Source organism: Taudactylus pleione, unplaced genomic scaffold, assembly GCF_031769625.1.
Source record: "Taudactylus pleione unplaced genomic scaffold, aTauple2 ptg000296l, whole genome shotgun sequence".
In the NCBI taxonomy this organism is placed as follows: Eukaryota; Metazoa; Chordata; class Amphibia; order Anura; family Myobatrachidae; genus Taudactylus; species Taudactylus pleione.
Genome location: NW_028284698.1, coordinates 7,860,942 through 7,884,911, shown reverse-complemented (window position 1 = coordinate 7,884,911; position 23,970 = coordinate 7,860,942). Strand labels below are relative to the sequence as shown.

Genomic DNA, 23,970 nt, shown 5'->3' with positions numbered 1-23,970 from the left:
CTGAGTATATGCCTGTGATATGGTCATACGAAGCCATCCTGCTAAAGTCTGCTTATTGGCTGGCCATCCCCGCTTTTGGCAGCCATAAAGAACGAAAAGAGAAGCAGACTTCCTCAACTTGCTGGTGCGCTCCACGTAAATACGTAAAGCACATACAACATCCAGGGAAGCCTCACCTAAGGACAGCCCTGACACATGAAAAGGTTTTAACATCAGGCAACGAAGCAATCCTACGCTGGAACCAAACTCCAAGCACAGAAGCCTGCACTCTTAGGGAGGCCAGATGAAGACCCCGCTCTAACCTTGACTGGAAAAAAGCGAGTACTCGGGAGATCCTAAACACACTAGGATCATATTTTCTCAGTTTACACCACTGAAAAAAAGCACGCCAAACCCTATAGTAAACCTGGGCCGAAGAAGGCTTTCGTGCCCTCATCATGGTCTTTATTACTGGCTCTGACAACCCTTTGGCTCTTAACACGGAGGCCCATAAGGTCTATCTCTGGAAGACCCCATCTGTCCACCAAGACCCGGAATACCTGCGGTGGAGAGCCCACTCCCCCGCGTCTATGTCCTGCCGACTTAGAAAGTCTGCCTCCACATTTTGTACCCCTGGTACAAAAACTGCCGTTATCGCAGGAAGATGACGTTCTGCACACACTAGGATCCTTGACACTTCTGCCATGGCTCCCCGACTTCGGGTGCCTCCCTGCCATTTTAGGTAAGCTACTGTGGTAACATTGTCGGACTGTACTTGCACCGGCTTGCCGTGCACAAGATCCTGGGCTTGTACCAATGCCCTGAAAACTGCCCTCAGTTCCAGTACATTTATGGGTGGACAACTTTCTGCCCTTGTCCATCTTCTCTGGAAGACATGCGGGCCTAACACTGCTCCCCAACCCCGAAGACTGGCATCGGTGGAGAGGAGAGTCCAATCCGATATCCAAAACGGCCGACCCTGGTTGAGGTGGTCCGTCCGTAGCCACCAGGATAGGGACAACCTGACCTCTGGGGAGAGGTAGATCTTCTGAGATTTTATCGACCGATAATCCCCGTTCCAGCGTGAGAGAACCCACCGTTGCAACGGCCGGGAGTGGAATTGTGCATATTGCACCATGCTGAAGGTGGATACCATTGACCCCAACACTCGCATGGCCGCATGCACTGATACTTGCCTGTTGTGTAAAAGATTGCATATGTGCCCCTGTTTTACAGAGTCCAGTTGTGCTCCTAAGTGCACCAACTGTTGTGCTGGTTGAAGGAAGGATTTCTTCCAGTTCACAATCCAACCGTGCCTCTGCAAACAAGAGATTGTCATCTCGAGATGCCTCATCAACTCCTGCGGAGACTGCCCTAGCGGAAGGAGATCGTCTAAGTAAGGCAAAACTCTGATGCCCTGGCGCCTGAGGGCTACCATTATCACCGCCATGACTTTGGTAAAAACCCGTGGACAGGCCGAATGGTAATGCCTGAAACTGAAAATGGTCCTGTCCTACTGCACACCGCAGAAACTGTTGATGGGATACCACAATGGGCACATGTAAATAAGCGTCTTGAATATCGAGGAATACCATGAAGTGCCCTGGTTCCAAGGCTAATACTATTGACTTCAGTGTCTCCATATGAAACCTGTGTACCAATATGAACGTATTGAGGTCCCTTAAATTTAGAATTGGTTGGAAAGACCCTTTTGGCATCCGAACCAGAAAGGTTGGGATAAAACCCCTTTTGAACCTGTTCCTGTGGTACTCGGACAATCACCCTTGTCTTCAACAGGGAGTGAACAGCTTGCTGTATAGCCAACGGTTTCACCGACCCCACAGCCAGGGGTACGGAAAAAAACCTTTGGGGCGGACTTCTCCAAAACGTTAGGGCATAACCCTGGGAAACTATTAACCGAACCCAGGCATCTGTTGTTGTGAGACGCCAGACGTTCGAAAACCGAAGAAGTCTGCCTCCTACCCTGGGATCCCCCAGGGGGAGGCCCGTCCCATCAGGCCACGGGTTTATCCTGTGGCTTGGAACCCGGGCGTTTGGTTTGCCAGGGCTTTCTACCAACTACTAGGTGATGGCTTTCTACTAGGGATGTGCAGGCTCGGATAGGTTCGAGTTTGCACGTGGAGTTCGGATTTTTCCCTCCAAAAAAACGGAACTCAGAACGAGGCAAAACGTCATCTTACATGGACGAACATCATCATTCCTGGACAAAAGACCAGGAATGATGATGTTCGTCCATGTAAGATGACGTTTTGCCTCGTTCTGAGTTCCGTTTTTTTGGAGGGAAAAATCCGAACTCCACGTGCAAACTCGAACCTATCCGAGCCTGCACATCCCTACTTTCTACCAACACCTGCTCTACCAAAAGGCTGCCCTCTGACCTTCCCCTGGGGCCGAAAGGTACGAAAGGAAGAAGACCTTTGTCTAGACCCTGATGCTGAGGGTAACCCAGCAGCCCTAGAGGCTGCCACCGAGGCTACAATTTTGTCCAATTCCAAACCGAAAAGGACTCCACCTGTGAAGGGTAGAGACTCTAAGGCCCTCTTGGACCCTGAATTAGCCTTCCAATCTCTTAATCATAATGCTCTACGAGCGACTACAGAGGCTGCTGAAGCTCTGGCGGACAATATTCCTGCATCTAGAGCTGCCTCTCCAAGGTAAGAAGAAGCCTCCTTCACATAGGAAACTATATCCTGCTGTTCTTTGGACAACTCAGGCAAGGACTCGGCCAAAGCCTTCATCCATTCTTCTATGGCTCTAGCCACCCAGGCTGTAGCCATTGCCGGTCGGGTAGTTGCCCCTGAGATTGAAAAAATCATCTTAAGGCAACCCTCCAGCCTCTTATCAGTAGGATGTTTTAGGGAACAGGCTGAAGGTACTGGTAAAGTGGAAGACTTCATTAAATGTACCACATGCGTATCCACTGATGGTGGAACCTCCCATTTAGAACACTGCTGAAAAGAAAACGGATATAAAGCCGAAATCTTTTTAGCCACATGGAACCTCTTGTCCGGAGCCTTCCAAGCTTCGCCCAAAAGTTCCGACCCGGGAAACTCCGCTTTGACCACCCTCTGGCGCTTAAACACCGGAGCCTTCTTATATATAGGCTCTGCCTCCTTGATATTCAAAACTGCTTTGACCGCCCTAATTAAGAATGGGACATCAGCCACTGGGAAAAGATCCACCTCTTCTGTGGAGAGAGATCCCTGAGAGGATACTTCATCCTCCTCAGAGGACAAATCAGAATCTGTGTCCTGACTTGTCTCTGTAGCCAAACGCCTTCTAGCTTTTGGCCGTACAGGTTTGGCTATCTGAGGCGGCTGCTGAAAAGCCAAAGACGACGAAGGGCCTGCTTGCCCATGCGCATACATATCCATCCAAGATGGCAACATAGGAGGCATATATACAGCTGGCTGCAATTGCTGCTGAACTTTCATCCCCGGAGCTGGAACTGCCAATCTTTTGGCCACCTGGGCCATGATCTGGGAAAAAGCAGCCCAAGGGGGTTCCTGACCCGATGGCGGCAAATTTGATTGCTGTGGAGACTCTCTAAAACAGCGAACACATAAGCCATTTTGCACATAGTCCTGAGAGGATAACCCTGCCTTACAGGCTACACATGATATCAAAAAGAGGGGCCTCAGCCACCTGCCTTTCAGAATCTTTTGACATATTTTAAAGTCTAAATTATATATGTGACCCCACCCCACACACCAGCTGCAGGGAGAGAAACAGTAATGAAATGTAAGTAATACACAGTTTCACAGGTCACAAACAATGCATATATACTTAGCAGAGTCTATGCAATTTGTTTATTGTTTAGGCTCCCATGCACTATAATTAGCAAAGCCTAGTAGCATATATGGAGCTTCTGTATAAATGATCCCAAAGGAGAAGTATACAGGGAGACTGACCCAATGCTTCCTGAGCAACAGCCATAGAGAGCACTGAGAGTGGTCTGTAGCTGACTTATATAGGAAGGCTGGGTGGAGCAACCCAAAAGCAGGACCTCAGGAGGGCCGTAGTTCGGGTTGGGGGAGGGGCTGCCGGGGAAGCGTGCCTCCCCTAGGCTGTATGGACCACCCGGCAACTGACATGGCCGCCGCCACCCCTCCCCCGGCTGTCAGACATTCCCGGTGGTCTGTGAAAGCAGACCCAGTGACTGGCTGCCCACACAGCAATCCTCCGGCCCGTCTCTAAGCCGGAGGATGGTCCGCTTATGACCGCGGCGTCAGCGGCCACCCACGCTCCACTTACCTGCACCCCTCTCGGTCGCGGTCCAGAGCCCTCTTGCCGGAGAGCCCCTGCTGGAATCACTAGCCGCGACTAGCGTTGCGGCGCCGGCGGGGTTTGCTGCAGCAGGGACCCGTGCGTCTGCTAGACGCGTGGTTCCTATCTGGGAACACGTGCCCCTGCCTTCCTGTAGCTTGAACTTCGGGACTGCCCTGCAGTCCCACTGCTAGTACGGTGCCTTCTCGCACCAAAACAGTACACTGGCGCCCTGTGACCAGGGGCGGGGTATATGGGCGAGGACCTAGTGCATCCTGGGAGCTGAGAGCTTGGATTAACTAACTGTTTGGTGCTTGGATGAATCCATAAACCCCAATGTGATGGCTGTGGACCCCATGGACCCCGAAGAAGAAAGTTAGGCTACAATAGCAATGGTGACTTGCTATTAGTCATCCAAGTCTGGATATTAACCAGTTACTGTATTTGTGAAAGTCACAAGGCTTTTTATTTGAAATGAGTTAAACTTTATCATGAACCATAAAGTTATGTTTGTGAACTATAATGTGCAACAAAAAGTCACATAGTACCGAAGCATGGCAACCATAACAGAATATGCATGACAGCAAACAGATATTTCATTTTCTAGAACAATTGGATTGCGTTGGTTTAAGTAGTTCAAAGACCAATGAACCATAATATATATATATATATATATATATATATATATATATATATATATATATATATGATGTAGTTAATATGCCGGCGAAAGGAGATCAGGATACCGGCGTCGGCATACCAAACGACAGAATCCCAAACATGCGGACGCCAGTAAGTAACACAGCTTCCCCAGGCATGGGGGGCTTAAGTTTAGGCACCCCCGGGTGGAGATTAGGGTTAGGCACCCCTCAGGGAGAGTTAGGCTACAGAGGGGGGGGGGGGGGTTAGGGTTAAACATTCCCTGGGAGAGTTAGGTTTAGGGTGCGGGCACCCCCTGGGAGAGTTAGGTTAGGGTTAGGTACCACCGGAGGAAGGTTAGGGTTAGGCATCACTAAAGGAAAGTTATGGGGGGCAGGAGGGCAAGAGTTAGGGTACTTACCTCCCCTGTCGGGATCTTCAGCGTTCAGGCTACCGGCGCCAGTATATCATACCCAACCCTATCTATATATACACCTATCTATATATATAGCAAGAGGAAGTACACATGAGCAAACAGTGATACAGGATAGAAAACGAGTCAAAAGAAGAGAGGTATGAAGAGGATACCACACGTGACCACTTCATTAATGAACTTCAATCTCGAACAAGATTATGACAAGTGACAGGATTGATGAGATTAACAACATAACTTCATGAACTACAAGTCAAGTGCAACAAAAACTAAACAGAAAACCCCATAACACGAGTTCCTGCAGCCATTAACACCCAGGCACTAATAGACCGGTACATCTACATTCCAATAGCAAGGCAGTGGGAGGACGGTGAATCAGGGTAAAGGATTACATGTGAACAAGACTGAACTAAAGCCTACCATTTGTAATGATCTATACAAAAGGCTTTCATCTTTCTGTATCCACAAGGAAGCTAAACAGTAGGCGAAATGCTCCCTACTTGACAAAAGTCTGCTAACATGAAATGAATAAAGTGTGTTCAAACACACAATATGTTAAAAGTGCACAAAAAAAAACGGCAATTAAAAAAAACCAAAAAAAACATATCCTTATATTATGTACATGAGCACAAACAATAGCATATAGCAATACAGCCAAATGTGTTGAAACCCATAGCAGATTGAATCTCAACCGGTTTGTCAGAATGTAACATGTGATGTGGCACAAGAATTTCCAGGTAAGAGGGGACAACTTGTAAAATAAGACAAAGATACGTGTACCTGAGCTAGATATAGACTGTAAATAAAAACAAACATGCTGTAATGCACTGTGATTTTCAGTAGTAACATGCATCCACTATGCTGTTTTGCTAATAATAATAATATGTAGGGCTTTCACGCAAGTATGACACATGTCATCTGATAATAGCTTAGCTTACATCTCCGATGGTGGGAGGACTTTGTATGTATGTGCAGGATGTGTACTGCGCATGTGCAGCCCTCCATCTGCGAGTTCGCTTGCAGTGTCTCCCTGCCACAGCCTGATTTACTAACTGTGGCGTTCGGGGGGGTGGAGCAGGGGTATTCTTGGCTAGCACAACCGGAAAGGCGGGCTTGTCATCCCCATTTTCCAGGAGGGACGAGGCCAGGGCAGCCTGGCTAAGGGAGCAACCATGGCGACCAACGGTTGCGATAGTGATCCGACGTGGTGTCTATGGACGCTGCACTCGGATCACAGGTGCAGCCAGGAAATGTATTTCATACAGACACCTACTGCATTTGCATTTGGTTGGACAGTATTGCACAGCTTCTTCCTTGCAGTTGTGAAATACCTGAATCAGGCCCTACTGTATGTCAGAAATGTATATTTGTTCCATGCCTCTGACTTCCCTAAGTTAACTATTCTTTCACCAGGACAATAAACGTTAACAGGTGAAAAACAAAATAAATTACAATAAATCATGTATATATTATTCTGGCACAATGTAAATAAATGTTAATGAAAATTGAGGATGTTATCGGAGATTAAACTTATGTATACATATACATGCATTTCTCTAACAGAATGGCTAGTTTATTGCCTGCTGCTAAATGCTTAATTCAAACATGTATGGAATTCTCACACTTGAACATTTAATTATTGTAATTGAAGTTCATTGAATAATGACTAGTGAGAGTGAAATCACTAGAGCAAGAGTGAATATTGTCTTGTTTCAATAATGGTCAGGTTAAAATAAGGAAACAAACTTGTACGAGAACAAGATATTTTCCACCTCTACCTCCAGCCACGGAGATAAGACACGTCTGATGTACAGTATAAACTTCCAATTCTTCATTGGTAGAAATGGCGAATAATATATTGGAAGTCAAATATCAGTATTATTTGCAGTCACAGTAATTAGGAGGATATTAGACTTGCCAAATACACAGAACACTGTACTAGGAGTTGGGGAAACAGATTCTTTATATGTGGCCCAACATAAATAGGAAAAGCCTGCTAAGTGCAGCCACATTACAATACTTGCCTATCTAAATTTCCAAACATTTACAAGCCAAATGAAGTATAATTTGTATTACGAAAGGAAACACCTACAGAAAATATGACTTTGTAAGAGAAATGCGGCAACTCCCACAGAAAATATGGCCTGGCAACTCCCACAGAAAATATGTAAACACCTTTACATTACTCAAACAACAAGTTGTGTTTAAAACAAGACGGTCTGCTTTACATTAGTGAGAATTCTTTCAGGTTTTTTTTTTTTAAAGCTTGGCTGTATATGGGAACCACATCACATCACATCACCCCTCCTTCAATAGGGTGGGAAAATTTGAGATCAAAGTCTTCAAAAAAATAGCAACATCAAACACAAGGAATCCAAATAAAAACAATTCAAATCAAACCACGGTTTCAGACATCAATACCAATAATTTTAAAACACTCAATTTCTATGGCTTTTGGAAGGGTATGCAGTCGGGATGCCGACCGTCTAAATGCCGACTGTCGGCATCCCGACTTTCAAAATCCTGACAAGGGTCTAATGACAGGCATCGAAATCCCGACGCCTGTCCTTTTGCCTACGCCGGGAGCCTGACGTCCGGCATCCCGATCGAAGGCAAACTGGACGCGGACGGCTGCAGGGGGGGGGGGGGTTAGGTTAGGGGCTCCCGTGGGGGACTTAGGGGTTAGGCACCCCCCCGTGAGACTTAGGTTTAGGCTGCGGGGAAGGAGGGGGGGTTAGGTTTAGGCACTTGGGGGGATTCCGGGAGCCTGACGTCCGGCATCCGGATTGAAGGTAAACTGGATGCGGACAGCTGCAAGGGAGGGGTTGGGGGGGCTAGGTTAGGGGCTATCGTGGGGGACTTAGGGTTAGGCACCCCTGGGGGGAGATTGGGGTTAGGCACCCCCCCCGGGAGACTTAGGTTTAGGCTGCGGGAAAGGGGGGTTAGGTTTAGGCACCCCTAAAGGAGGGTTAGGGTAGGGAATTAGGTTAGTGGTACTTACCTAAATTAGCAGTCGGAATCGTCACCTCTGCCGGGTTTCCGCTGGTAAATTGTACCGATCCCTTTAGAAGACAGCCCAAATCTTCACACACCAGCCAGTTCATGAATGCATATGTGGGAACAAGCCCAGTAGTTACTAGGTTTCAATAGTGCTAAACGACCGATGCTGCTCCATCACTGATTGTATTGATTGCCACACACAGTAAAAGATCAGTGCTACCCTCAAGCCAAATCACTGATGAACATCGAGTTTCTCAGGAAAAGGAATATAGCTTTTCTAAGCAAAAAGATCAATGCAAATAAATCCATGCTGGTTTTTTTTGTGTGTCAAATAAAAAACATTTGCTTACAATATCAATAAATATTATGTTAGAAAATATTGTGTACATCCATTGGTACAAAATGAAGAGACACCTCCAAGTTATCAATTTTCTTTCTGTATAGTTTTGAAATATCTTGTGAGCATAACAATTTGTAAAACTAGAAATTTAGCTGCCCAGGCTTATGATTCCTACTAGTTCATTATGTAATAGGAACATGTTATGTGTCCGAATATAACCAATATTCAAAGCAAATCATTTGCTACTTCTGCACTTTGAAAATGTGCAAAAAGGCAAAAACTGTGAGAGTCACCTACAGATGTGTCCTCACTCGTCTTTGCTGCAGTAGCACCAAACAGCACATCTCGGCGCACTTGGGTCCTCATTCAGAGCCGCTCGCAAAAAGCGAGCGCTCGCTCTGAATGAGGGCGGCCGCTATTTTTTTTTTTTTTTTTAGACTGCCTCCTGGCTGCTCGCTAAGCTGTGGGTGACCACCCACAGCTTTTGCGTGCGGCCAGGTGATGGTCGCGATGATCGCGACCATCGGGCTTGCGATGAGACCCTTGTTGTAGGGTCTCATCTGCCACAAGCCCCAGTGAGCTTCCTGCTCTAATAGAGCCAGAAGTTCACTACTGACAGCACGAGTGATGTCAGTAGGGCTGCCCACAAACGGCAGGCGTTCCTTCAGGAACGCCTCCGTTTGTCCTGCCACTCCCTCTCCCCGCCTACAAAACAGGCGAGCTGTCAATCAAGTTTTTAGTGAGCCCCGGAGCAAGTGAATTTCCCACTCGCTACGGGGCTTGCATGCGCAGTGCCCCACCATCGACCTGCTTGCGAGCGGGTCTGAATGAGGGCCTTGGTCCCGTGAGACTCTGCTAGCGTAGGGCATTTCTTTGGCATCTTTTTTTTCCAAAAATGTGTCTAAGTCGCAATGTGATGTGACTAGGAAGCACAAGGAGACTGTGCCGATTAATGTGATATGGGACACTTGTAGATATGTGTGCAACTGAATCTCTCAATCAACATGCGAAATGCTACGATGCAATGGCCACAGCTTTTTTCCCCATCAAGTTAATTTACAATCTTAGTTGCACACAGATATGCAAGTGTCACATTGCGACTTAGACGCATTTTTGGCAAAAAAAGAGACTTCCGGCGGTAGCACAGGACCTGGCGGCTCCCTCGCGCCAGACATACAGTATCTCCCTGCATGGCATATTGAGGCTAGATGAGCAAGGACACATCTGTATGCATTAAACTATTTTTCTATGGTACATGTAAGACCTCCCAAAAATCAAACATAAAACTTGTAAAATGCAAAAAAACAAACAGACACAAAGCACTTACTCTGTGCTAGAAGCTGAGATATGGTCTTCCTGTTGTCTTCTGATCCCTCAAACTCCTTTGCTGCAAGCTGTTTATTTGCAGTTTCCATCCGCTCTAAAAATTAAAATAATTTTTTAAAAAAAGGAAGTTAATAAATATTTTTTAGTGGCTTTTACATGAAAGATGTTGCAAATGTTAGTAGCTGCCAAAACAAAATACAAGGCTGCAGGCAGAGCGCGTTTAAAGTGGTCTCATAACTGTAAAGTGACTCCAAGTGTCCTTGTATCACAGTAAAGGCAGGTTATTTATTTTATAAATGCATTGTAACAGTGTCATTCACAGTGGAGGCAAAGGTTTTGAGGACTGAACCAATCTTCGTGAAATTCACTAGAAACGATTAATCGGCAAGTCACTGGTTCCTAAGGAAGTGCTAAATATTGGTTTATCTCACAAAACACTGTCCACTGTTTGTAGGTGATGGATCAACTTTATCGTTGAATATGGATATGATGGTGCCATGAACATACTATTATAATAGGTGACATTGCTTCATATAAAGAATAACAATGTAGTCTATGGACAGTTACCATATTAAAGGATGATTTATGCAGGTGTTTCACACAAAACAGAACTTAAATATACACCAAGAGTTTCTGATTCACACAGGGGTATGGTCGCTTCCTATGTGATCATTGTATCGATTACTTTGTAGTGTGTAGTGAAACCTGTGAGTCTGGAGGCGAGCTGAACAGCGTATGTTATAGTAAAAGGCTGATAATTCTTCATTTTGTGGGGGGAGTTGGAATTCAGTAACAATACACATGGGAAAACATATCTTGCTGAAGGGAGGGCCTCCAACTCAAGAAACACCCAAACAACTTGAAGAGTAAAATGCTGCTTCAAAATACCTAAATTATAATGTCATGTGAACACAACCTCTTAATACCAACACTTCCAACACCAATTCATGCATTCATCGACATGGATGACATTCACACCTGAGAGCTGAAGTGGTGACACACGTTTAGAAACTTTGTTCCACGTGACTTTACATGTTCTATGTAATGCAAACTAGGAATTTTGAAGGTGAAATGAGTGATGCAATATGACAAGGAAGATCCTGCATTTCGGGTCCATACAAACTATGGTGTACATGGGTCGAGTATAATTTGGCACACCTCTAAATTAATGGAACCATCACACAGGTGCTATAAAGTAAACACTAGCTCCTTTTGAGTTAGAACACACCATCTTTTACAAATGCTCAATAACTACACAAGGTCAGGCTGAAGTGAAGAGCGATTACCCAGAATTTAAAGGGTAACCACACTCAACAACTACTTTACCACGATTACTTTTATGCTGTGTATTACATCTTATGGGTATAACTACTGTTGCTTGAAATAGGACTTTTGTCTGAAAAAGCGTTATTACTCTGTTCAGGGCCGTAGCTAGAGTAGTGCGGCCGGTGCCATTGCACAGGGCACCACAGGTCAGGGGGCGCTGCTTGGGCCTGTCAAATTTCTATTTGTTATCATTCTTGCTTGTAGCTTCCTCTTATTTCATCCCCAGCATCTCCTGGCCTCTCCTATCTCTTCCCCCTGAGGCCATGGCCCTTTTTGGGTGCATTATGTCCCTTTGAAAAATGAGGAGGCGCCAATGCTCTTTCTGGCACAGCGCACCAAAAAGTCTAGTTACGGCTCTGACTAGTTTCCAAGGTCACCACGGTTGCTAATGAAGCTTATTTATTCAAAATATATCTGTCAAATAGCAGTAACAGTGTGTTATGAGGTTTCAATTAACAACTTCGGGACGGATTCTGAGATTTAGGCTAATGCATCCGTAACTGCAATAACTTACGGATTGTAGTTGCTAAAATAAGCTAATGCTTTCCAAAGCTTAGCTGAGCATAAGGACGCCAACTGCTGCCTTCTCATATCCGTCCAACGACGTGCAGCATCGGGAACATTGACGCAGATCGGGCAGCTACGTAGCTTGTAAATAAAGTCTGACCTGCTTCAAATACTGCGGCTCTCTTGACACACACAGAGCTCACATGCTGTGATGGAGATGCAATGGGTAATTTATGCACGCCTATGAAACAGAGTTTAACCTGTCCCGACACGCCTGCATTTGCCTAACCAACCCCGTCACCTCCCGCAAACACGGACCACCTGAAACTTACTTTGCGAGTGAATCCTATGTGTGAGGTGATGCGTAGTGTGGCATTTGGGGGGCAGCACAGATGGGGTAATGGTTAGCGTTACTGCCTCACAGCACTAAGGTCATTGGTTTGATTCCCACAATGGCTCTGTGTGGAGTTTGTATATTCTCCCTATGCTTGCGTGGGTTTCCTCCGGGTACTCCGGTTTCCTCCCACACTCCAAAAATATACTGGTAGGTTAATTAACTCCCCACAAAATTGACCTTAGTGTGTATGTGTGTGAGCATGTGGTAGGGAATATAGATTGTAAGCTCCACTGGGGCAGGGACAGATATGAATGGTAAGATATATTCTCTTTAAAGTGCTGCGGAATATGTGTGCGCGCTATATAAATAACTGGTAATAAATAAAAAAAATAATAATTTGGACATGTGCAATGGCAGACAATTGTTCAATCTGCATAAATATCAGCATTGCGTATATCTCAAAATTAATGCGATTTGTTGAAATTTCCTGGAGAATGTCATCGGGGGATATTATGTTTTAGTGCAGTTACAATTTAATAATTTGTGTGATGGGGAGGAATATTACTCCTTCACTTCTATCCCCATAGGAAGGATCGAGTGCTTATGACACGGCATGGTTTTTTTTTAGCTTAATGTGACATCATTGCAAGGAAGGGTTGTCAAATTTTTTAAGTAAAATTGAAGCAGCACTACTATAAAACAGTATTGCAGTGCCCAGTCCACAGTAAAATTATGAAAAGCATTCACCAGATACGACAGGGACAGCACTCACATTTACAGATAAAAAAAGAAAGGTTTATTTGTTTCACAACAGCTTGTTATAATACACATGGCCACAGAATGCATCAGTATTAGAACATGTTCTTCCGATAACATAAACCTTCCTTTTTTCCATCTGAGAACATGAGTACTGTCCCTGCCAGATGCGGTATATAGTACAGTACTACAACTTGATATTGGATGCACCAATTCATACTACTAAAATTATACAACAAATGAAAATAATAAATAATTAGTTTTAAACTCAGGCCCTCTTCTGATTGGCAACCACTACACAGCTATGCAACTGCGGTTCATTGGGAATTCTTCTTTGAAGACTAATTTCTCCCTAATGAAGCAAATGAATCCAGCAACATTAAATCAATATTCCATTTATTTCATAATAAATAAACTGGTAGCACAGCAATCTTGCAGTTCCGACAATGAATTCTAAATTTGCCAGTTTCTGATGAAGTGGGCAGCACACCCGTGAAATGCGCGTCGAGTGTTTCTTTGAAATCACTGATAATTTATTATTTTCAGAAATAATACTTGCTTTTGAATATAAAATAAATACACTATTGATATATTGATGCAGCGGAAATTTGATTCGCTAGGTAGACACAGTCTGCTAAAAAAAAAGAATTCATAGCGGTAAAGATCTAATCTTTCCTACCGGTTTTTCATTTCACCAAAATAGGGGAGTTTCAAACAATCTATAAACAGGTTGTTCTCCTTTATGCAGTGTAATATATATATATATATATATATATATATATATATACACACACACACATATATATATATTATATATATATATTTTATTTTATTTAATTTTTATTTTTTTTTATTTTTTTTAAGTGCATCTCTGTACACCTGAGCCATAAGAGATATTTCTTCAACTAGTCATTTTGAATTTTATTCTTTATGCTTCACTTTCGTTACACTGTAACCAAAATTCTGAGCTATAGGAGCACATTGAAGCTATACCTCGAAGGTCCCTGTTAAAGTCATGGATCCTCCGGATCTCACCCTCCAGTTTTGTTCTCATGGCTTTCTCCAAAGTTTCTCTCTTGGATGAAGATTTTACAAGGTTTTCATACGCTTCGGAGACTCTCTGGATTTCCATCTCCATCTGAAACGTGCCAAGCGAATATCATGAGGCACATGGCCAACTATACACTCCCTTTGTAATGACACACTGCACCTGTTTCCTCCCTACCCAAACGAGGAGATATTACAGCTACAGTTATATAAAAAAATGAGAACATACATAAAATACATGTACAAGTACACAGCAGAAATAAAAGTTCTGTGAAGCTTTTTTTTTTTTTTTGTCTCTCATAACTGGTTCAGCATACTCAGCATAAAACAATTGTTTGAATGCTCCATCTATCTCACATTCCCCTTGAAGCAAATCAAAAGTGGCCAGTGAACTGCTGGGTGTATACAGCCTGCCAGGCAATTGGGTCTGGCCGGTTGCCTCTTCTCAAACTATTTGTGGCCCACTGAGTAATCAGCAACACAACATGCAAGGTAGCCAAGGATACACATTGTGTCTGACCTTCCTTCTGAGCCGGCTTCTATCTGAGCCGCATGATTCTGCCTCCTATATTATGACCGGCCTCAGAACTTCCTAACACGCAGACATAAGCATGGGCCAAGGCTTCTGTTAATCAACAGAGTGGAGTAAGACAGGTCGCAAATAAGTCCCATTAAAAGGTATAGGATAAAAGTTAGACTTCTGACACCTCTGAGCACCTGAAAAAAAACATTTATTTATTTTTTTGATGAGAGGAAAAGGCCCATGCCCACCAATAAAATGGGAATGGTCTTCCTAAATGCACCTTCTCCACCCACACCAACTCAATCAGTGATGCCACCAAAGAGCATTTACACTGCAGATGACCTTTCCCAATAGCAAAAAAAATAAAAGTATGCACTTTATATAGTTTACTAAACAATATAAGCATCAGATTTCATTCGCATTACTATTTAATCCATATGTTGCAGTATCAAAATGGCTACCCCCTCGGTTACTTGGCTAATGAGTACACAACACAAATTGGCAAGCACAACAAGTGTACTTCCAAGTCTGCAAACATTAAAAATCTAATTCAAATTCACAGTTCACTAGTTACGGCTCTGAAGCCCATGATCAGTGGAGTGGATTTTGGTCATACTCCTGTAAAGAGTGTGCCTCTTGTATGGGGCTTGGACACATTTTACTGCACAAAGTGCATCAAATGTGCAACTGGAATTATTCTATTTTTGAACAGTATATTGAAATTTCTAATCATCCATCTAGAAGTTAATTAGGATTATACTGTGTCCAAGAAAGGTTCACTGAATGCAGAAGAAAGTCTTTACCTTTTTTTTTTCTCCTTAGCAAATTACAACCTCCTTAAAGCCCGATTACAACAAATAAGGGCATAAGTAATATACTACAGCTCATAAAATAATAATGAGGTCTTGGACGTATTGTTAGATTATTTATGACGGTATCATGGTTTCATTCTAAATTATGTAAAATATATTTTATATGAATGAATAGCTGGAATTTAAATTATTTTCTATTGACTCAAAATTGAATATTTGATTTAATATATATTTTGAAATTTAATATACAACAATTATTTAGAGTTTGCCTTTATTACACTTTAACTAGGGGACACTTGTGCTATATATGTATTTTTTCTAATTTGTAATTAATTGCTGTACTTTTTATAAAAGGTCATAATATTATCTTAAAATACTCTTCATTCAACACTTTGTAATACTTACTTTCTGAAACCTAGCCACTTTGTCATAGCATCCTTCCAGCTCCTGGCGCAGAGACCTGTTCTCTTCCGACAGAACAGCAACCATTTGTTGTGCACGGGAAACAATAGCAAATGGGTCACTCTGCATCTGGGAATATGGTGAGGGTAATGGAGGTGGTCTTGATAGACCAGGGTCCATCTGTGGTTGCTGCTGCTGCTGTCCAAAGTATGACTGAGACAAGCGATAAAAGTCTCCATGATGAAACTGACTGGACATTTGCTGAGGCCGGGGTGTTCCAGGAAAGAATTCCCCCTGGCTTGGGGACGGAAGCTGCTGTTGAGATGGTGACATGGCTAATGGTGGAGGGGACTGTAGCAGGCTCATAGATCCGAGGGAAGTAAGAGAGGAGGTGGGACTGTGGTAGTGTAGGGATCTCTGCTGGTGTTGCTGCAATACATCTTGATTTTGCCTGTGGAGGACAAAGTTGAATAAATGATTTTTTAATTTTCCTCATCCATCAATCACTAGGAAAAACTATAAAAAATATATGTATCCTTATCCCTACCTACAAAAGAAAGCACATAGGAATGCTATATCATAATTATAGAATATTGGACCAGTCTCCGGGACTCCCTCTTTCTCTTCCTCCCTCGTCTGTGCGGCACATACGGTGTAACACCTGACAGTAGCAGCTCATCCACTAACCAGGAATGTTATATATCAAAGCATTGGGAGCTGTTCAGGCGAGCTCAGGCTCCCAATATGCATGATGGCAATTAGACAGCCATTCAGGATTATATCATAGATCCCTCCCCCCTAACCCCCCCCCCTCCCCCCCATTAGCACCCAGCTTCTCCCTTACCTTATGGTCACTGCAACAAACTAAATATATAAAGTTTTTAAAAGAAAATGTTATACCCATCAGAATGAAAAACACACAACTGCAAACAATGGTGTGGATTCAGAGTAGGGAGCGAAGAACCCCAAAAAATAAAAGATGATAAAGATGCAGCCACTTTACACCTACAGTAAACAATCCATGTTGCAATACAAGGGGTACAAATGAAATTATTTTATTGCATGAACTGTATCTGCAGGTAGCCCACAAATTGACAGCATTATCTTTACACTGCAATATAGGGTTCAGCTAAGACACACCCCTCCCAACTCTAAATCTTGCTGCATATTTTAAGTCTACCCCACCTACAGTACAATTTGCTCCTTTTTTTGTTTGCTTTGTTCTGAACTCTGAATCAGCCCTAATGTGTATAGTGTATACATTGCCAATATTCATAGGTAGCCTATCACCTGCCTAGAAACCAATGATGTCACTGAGACAGGGGTACTCAGAGCTCATAAAATGTCTGCCTCCACTATGGGATGGGGGGGGGATTTAATACCCAGATATGTGTAGGATACCTGTATACAGTAATTAAAATGGCTCAACTAAAAATCAATGAAAAATAATAATATATGGCATTATTCAAATAATTTTATTATTCCACTGTAAGTGCCCTTTAAAGTTTTACTATGTTGCACAGAACTCCAATCTAATATTACAAAACAATACTACAATTAGAAAAAATAACTTTAAAACACCCCACTTAACAGTAGAAAAGACTGCATAATTACAACAGTTATGAATACATGTTTCATAGCATATACACATTAAATACATTTGATTTAACTATCCTTTTTACTTTGGGAACATTAGGTTACAGATAATAAAAACCTCACTATAATAAAAATGTATGTAAATCAAGAGTAAAGACAGCACTATGCACATACATGAAAACCAGGCACACAGCCTAACTATACACCAGAGATCTCACAAGTTATCCAGCTTCAATATTTGTGGCGACCCCTCCCTTCTTGGCATCTTCTAGGAGGCATACACTGAGTTTTCAGGCACTGCGATCCCAAGCACCCCCATTTTCTGTCGCTGGAAAAGACCAAAGTGCGAATCCATGGAAAGCCGGCTCTGACAGAGGCACATCTGCTTTTACTGTAACGCACGTAGTCTTCTCACACATGTATTTGTCACCCACACAACGAGGAGCACATTGGGAACTCCTGATAGCAGCAAGCTTTTTGATGTTGTGTATTTTCTGAGCCACTGGGACCAGTCACAGTATCATTGCTTCTGCCCACATAAAAAAGGTGGATCTTCGTTTGTGTATGTCATTAATAGGAATGTAGGTCACATCCATCACACTCTCCATTCAGAGCTGTAATTTATCAGACATCATGAGTGTACAAGACTGGTTTCCCTGCCTAATTTCACTACCTCCCTCTTAAACACTAATCTAGACACACTCTTATTAAGAGATCAGGCTCTTATACAAACTATACAGTGCACAAATGTCAGTAATCTGCAAGCTGGATGTGTATGCAAGAGGTAAATTGGGTTGTTTCGTATTATACACATACACACACACCTTCAATTTAAGAGCATACCCTATAATAATGATTTTATTTCATGGGGGTCGGTGGAGAGTTCCACAGATTGACTACGCTGCGGAATGTGTGCGCTATATAAATAACTGGTAATAAATAAAATAAATTTACTACAGAAAAAGTTCTATCACTCTTAAAGCACAAACAGTAACACAACGGTTGGTATTTTCCTTAGCAACCTTTTACAAAATGGTATTATTTATTTGTTTATTTGGAGTTCACGTTTCTCTCCTAAGAATATATTTATTGGAATATTTTTGTATTTGAAAGACATTTAGGGGGTATTTAATGCCGAGAGATGTGCGGTCACTCAGAATTACTCAGAATTATGAGCAGCATCACTCATTTCCCTGTAAAACACTATTGGAGTGGAAGGTGAAGTGAGCAATGAAGCAGATGCATTGTACCGCTGTGGAGCGCCCTCACGTCGTTCTGGCGGCTTGTACACAGCAGCACTCTGAATTGAATTCCCCCCTTAGAATTATGGAGTACACAGAATCACAGTTCTCCCTCAGGTAACTGGGAGGCAGCACACATTTTCATTTGAAAAACCAAATGTGTAAAAAATATCTGGGGTACAATGCAAAGCAATTGTGAAAAAAAGAGAAAACATGTACCCATAAAATAAGGGATAACTGCACAAACATCTTCACAATTAATCCCCACATCTGGAAAACCATTCCTACTTAAAAATAGGATAAAATGTCCCTACCAGAAAGGATTTGTCTATAAACTTCTCATATCAGAGTTGACCTCATGATGCATACATTACTGATATTCTGCACTGTAATGATAATCACATTAGTCCTTTAACCTCCCTTTTAGAGTGGACCAGTCACTGAGACAATAATTTGCAAATACAGCAGGAAACTTCACTTAGTGTGCATGTCACCAGTACACAATGGGTTATTGTTGCAGTCAACAAAATGGCTGCCTCTACCTTCATTACCGCACTGATTAATCAAGTTGGAAATGTGAAGTGGGTAATAGGAAGCCACGAAAGACATTAGGTGAATCCTTTTAAAGATACAAATATCGCCCACTACAGTGATGCCCACCTTGGCGTTCTACGCGATGGCTAACGCAAGAGTAAAAAGACTGAACCCTTACAATTCTGATTGAGGTGCTAGTGAAATTCCCATGTGGCCCAATACCCCTCAAGACCAGGGAGGAGAAATGTTACCTTTAAGTCCTAAATTTGGGCCTTCAATTTTGTGTTGCTATATCGGAGTAATCTATATGACGATTATTCGTCTGGGAATATACATAAAAAGGTTTCCCAGCCCAGACCGATACTGTATACAGAGAATTGTGCCTCTGCCGTTACATGTCTAACCACTGTCTTCCTACTAGTCAAGACAGGGGGAGAATTCAGAAATATTACAAACATTACATGATAAATTACCCCATTTGTATATGCTATTATATAAATACAATTCATTTGAACTATGCCATGCCATAAGAAAAGCAATTCTGAAATATGAGGTAATTTACCATGCAGATAGTGTGGTATGCTTATCTTGTACCATGAGTCATTGGTAAACAAAGAAACATTCTAGTTTCTTTGTCTGATCAGATGAAATACTTTTAGCCCATCAGAATGCAGAAGTTACTGCATTGAATGTTCTCTTTCCTCCACGGAAATATCCAACAGGTGAGCATAGCCCTGAGACAAAGAGCTTTATTCAAGAAAAGGGAAAAGCAGAAGTGTGTGCTTCCTCCAAGCACAGTAATCCTTATCTGCTATTAAATCCTTGCAGAGTGCTGCACAACTGCTTCTAAATCAGAGCTCAGAGATGGAGTGGACTGGCATCTGATAGTTCAATGTCACATAATACAAAACCATCATCATGCATTGGTATTAACTTGGTGCATGTGATCATTTCACTAACGTCCTAATGCAGATGAGAGACATACTCTACTCTTCTATACTGAAGCAACATAAACTGATTATTTAGTATGCACATAATTAGAACATCCTCTGGCTGTCATTAGACTGAGAACTTTCTTCTACTAGAAACCTGTCAAGTGTCATCACATCATGAACAGTCACAGCCCAAAACAAAATGGCCTCCAATTCTCCATCTTCATCACGCACTTGCTCCTCTAGTCAGTTTTACTTTCTATGTATCCTAAGCCGCAATTATCACTCTCTGGTGGAATATAGATTGCACTGCCTGTGGCATTTATAAACTATCCCCAGGTTTATGCAGGTCAGCATGTAAACGGAATTGGCTGTTCCCAAGAAAATAGCTCATTAAAAGCACTTGTAATGTACTTGTACACAAAGTACTGAGAATAAAAACAAGAAAAAAAAAAGGTTTATTGTTTTCACATGAGAGAATAGGAGATCATTACCATTAATATATAAACATATATAAAAAGTTCAGATGAGAGTAATCAATAATTAATTATATTTATGGTTAGTGCATTATTTTGGTGTCTGCTGCATACCCTGGTACAATGAGGTTTTACATTGTGTTGTTGGAATGTAAAAATAGCTTAATCAGTACAAATAGACTCATTTTGATGAATCAAAGTACATTTTTTCTAATGTTTTTTTTTTCTTTTTTAACCATCATAAAACAGATTGCTGAATGCAAATACCATCAGCAGCATTTCCGTGCAGTTTCAGTAACATCGTATAGAGTTTGAAAGATACAAAAACCACACACAGTTTACTAAACAGAGCATGTGGTTTATAGCAACCATGCAAATGATGTCTGCTCTTGATTTTATGTTTAACAATGCACCCAAGTTTAATATATCCTTACACTACGTCTTTAAGGATGTGTATCTGTGTGTGTCTAAAAAGCCTGGTGAAAGACAACACGTCTTGTTGAAGATGACAGTCATATCTGTGCTATGGATGTAACCGTGTGCTGCAATTAAAGTTGTACATATCATAAAATTTGTTTCTGAATATTGTTGCAGCTACTAAATCGCCACATTTTAGTGTTAAATCAAGCACCTTTATACAATCAACATACTCAAAACACCTACAAGTTGACCAATCTTGACATGAGAACCATATCTAAAATATCTGCATCTTCCTGTGGGATTTTGCAAGCAGCCACTTAATACACTGCCCAGTTTGTATAGATAACAGGTCTGAAGACCTGCATTGTGGTTTGTAATATGTTGGTTCAATAAAAAATGTGGCTTGGTGAGCTGTTTTCCCTGCTCTGAAATTCAGTGTTTGAAAAAGAAAAAAAATACACACATTTTAAATAACATTTTGGTACCACCTTATTTATAAGAGCATGTGGCTTACATATTTTTTACTTTGAAGTGCCAGCCAGATGAGTACCTACATGAATGGAGTTATGTTATTGTCTAGCAGCAAAGTACATTTTAAAAAGAAAAAAAGCCTACCTGGATGATCCATATTCTGGAGGAGGCTGGTAACGGACCATAGGCCCATCTGAACGGTTCTGCTGGCTGCCTCTGTGATCCCCATAATGGTACCCCATGTCCTTGGGTTTCCCATGTAAAGGGAGAGTGGAAATATTTTTAAACGGGTAGTCAGGCGGAGGTCCCCTATGTTCCATTACTTTTTGTACTCCACTCTGTGAAGAATTTTTGTATAGTTCATTGGATCCAGAGGTTTTATAGAAGTCACCCGGTTGTGGGGAAAGCGGGGCACTCGTGACAGGGGCATGGGCCTTCACTCCACTTGTGGCTAGTGAGAGCTGCATTAGTCTCTCACTAAGAGACCGTACATGGCCCTGCTTTAGGTCTTTCAGACCATCATCCTGATGAACTTTCCCTTGGCTAATCCTCTGAACTGTGGGACGACCCTCAGTCCTCATTTTCTGATTGGTCACCCCAGTTACGTAGAAAGCTGCTCCAACACTGGTATGAGGCTGGCCACGAAAGTACTGTGACTGAACCTTGGCTTCCTCGTAGGTAGGGAGGTCTTCACTGTTCTGACCTCTCAGTGGAATCTGTTTCTCCATCATATTCTCCACCTGGATTTCCTGCCCTTGAGGCTCTTGGCGGGCAGCATGTGGAACTAACTGGGAGTCCTGAGAACTCAGTCCCTCGTTTTGAGACACTTGTCCGCCACCGTAGGGGGGAACGTTCCCTGTGGCTTGTTGATGCAAGGCCAGCAAGTTACGGTTGTCATTAGGATTCCCGTAACGTAACTGCTCCTGCAGCAGCCTCTGCAACACTGTGGTGGCTACTTGCTCTTCTGAAGTCCTCATCTCCAATGGCAGCACCTCGAAATTGGAATTCGAGTGACCTGCAAAGGCAGCAATAAAAAAAGTTTTAGACTAAACTAAACCAATGTTACGATCTCTCCAAAAACAGCAACATTTGTATGGGATAGATTTTACAGACAAAATAAACTGGAATTTGCTCAGTAGGAAGTTATCTTTTATTTAGTTTGACAATTATAGGAACTCTAGATGCAAAGAAAATTATTAATTCATGTAAAAGCATATTTAACAATGGGATTTTCTACCAATATTTTTGTCTAGAGGTTTTTCATTCTCTACCTACATTTACAAAAAAAAAAAAAAAGGTACCTATTTCTGATTTGTCTGTATTTCTCTCCACCAGTGTTGCAAAGCTTTTCTGCTCATGGGGGTGTCTGTGGACCAATAAGGAATGCTTTTTAGGTTGCTCTCTTTTTTAGTCTGAAAATACAGTTATACAAAAAATATATTTCAATTAGAAATTTGTAATCAGAAGTTCAAAGCACAAAATTATACATTTTCACACTGACCTTTTTTTTTTTTAATTTAGGTTTACACATTGTTTTGTAGAAACAAAACAAAAAAAAAAAAAAAACACCACACCTAAAGATCTGTATTACCATAAAAATGCAAGTTTACAGGGCGGGCCATACATTTCATACAACAGCAAACACCCAGTCTACATTCTTTGTAGATTACTAGCCGGGATTGTGAGGAAGTGACAAGCAGGTAAGAGTTACAGCGCATAATTAACAGGTGGAAATTGCCTAAGATACTGCGACAATCTTGTTCAGTACCAAAACATATGCTGAATAGTAAAAGTAAAAAAGGATTACCGAATTTTCCAATTAATTATTCAATTTTTCAATTAATGTAAATTAAGACATTTGTGTAATTATACTGAAAAAAAATATATGAAAATTTAGTAAAAGAAAAAAAAAATGCTGCAGCTTCAAAAATCAAAAGATAATAAATGACACTTGCAGATTAGAAGGCCAGGAATGATCTTGACCAGATTTAGTTGGGTAGGGTCACAAATCTGAGCAGCCCTATATGCGTGTGTTCGGACAGAATGCATGGGTTTGTTGACATGCTGTTGTTCAATCCAAATGCTAAATAAGGGACATGTGCAACCACTGCCTTAATGATGTGTGTGACTAGACGGACCACAAATTTGATTGTTCAATCACTGTGCTTTACCAATGCTGCAGCCTATGCACTCTTAGGTTAAGTTTACTATGTTTACTTTGGGATGCAGTCAGGATACCAGCGGGCGCTATCCCGCCTGACGATATCCCAACACTGACATACCGACATGGGACTAAAGATAGGCGTCGGGATTTTGACGCCTATCATTAGCCCCACTCAAAATCCCAACACCCGGATTACCAAACTAAGGTAAACCGGGTGTTTAGCCGCGGGGTAATTAGGTTTAGGGAGCCTCGCGGGGACTTAGGGTGGGGGAAAGGGAGGGGTTAGGTTTAGGCACCACTAGGGGGGGTTAGGGTAGGGAGAGGGTTAGGGTACTTACCTGCTGCAGTCAGGATTTCGATCCGTCGGACTGCCGTTGTCGGTATTTGATCCGGCGGCTAAAACAGCCGTCTGTATTCTATAC

General features: G+C 42.3%; 1 protein-coding gene across 3 annotated transcripts in view; it reads right to left on the bottom strand.

Annotated features, from left to right (window-relative positions):
- The window catches only part of AMOT (angiomotin), an 85,803-nt gene that overhangs the window by 41,568 nt on the left and 20,265 nt on the right, over nucleotides 1-23,970 (bottom strand). For 2 of the 3 annotated variants that reach the window (XM_088482836.1, XM_088482835.1), the window contains 5 exons: nucleotides 22,686-22,796; nucleotides 21,529-22,399; nucleotides 15,718-16,165; nucleotides 13,924-14,068; nucleotides 10,006-10,098 (listed from right to left, as the gene is read on the bottom strand). In XM_088482836.1, coding sequence (XP_088338962.1) covers nucleotides 10,006-10,098; nucleotides 13,924-14,068; nucleotides 15,718-16,165; nucleotides 21,529-22,361 — 1,519 coding nt within the window. In that variant the 5' untranslated portion in view covers nucleotides 22,362-22,399; nucleotides 22,686-22,796. The remainder of the gene's footprint in view (nucleotides 1-10,005; nucleotides 10,099-13,923; nucleotides 14,069-15,717; nucleotides 16,166-21,528; nucleotides 22,400-22,685; nucleotides 22,797-23,970) is intronic. The other variant, XM_088482837.1, reaches the window with a different exon arrangement.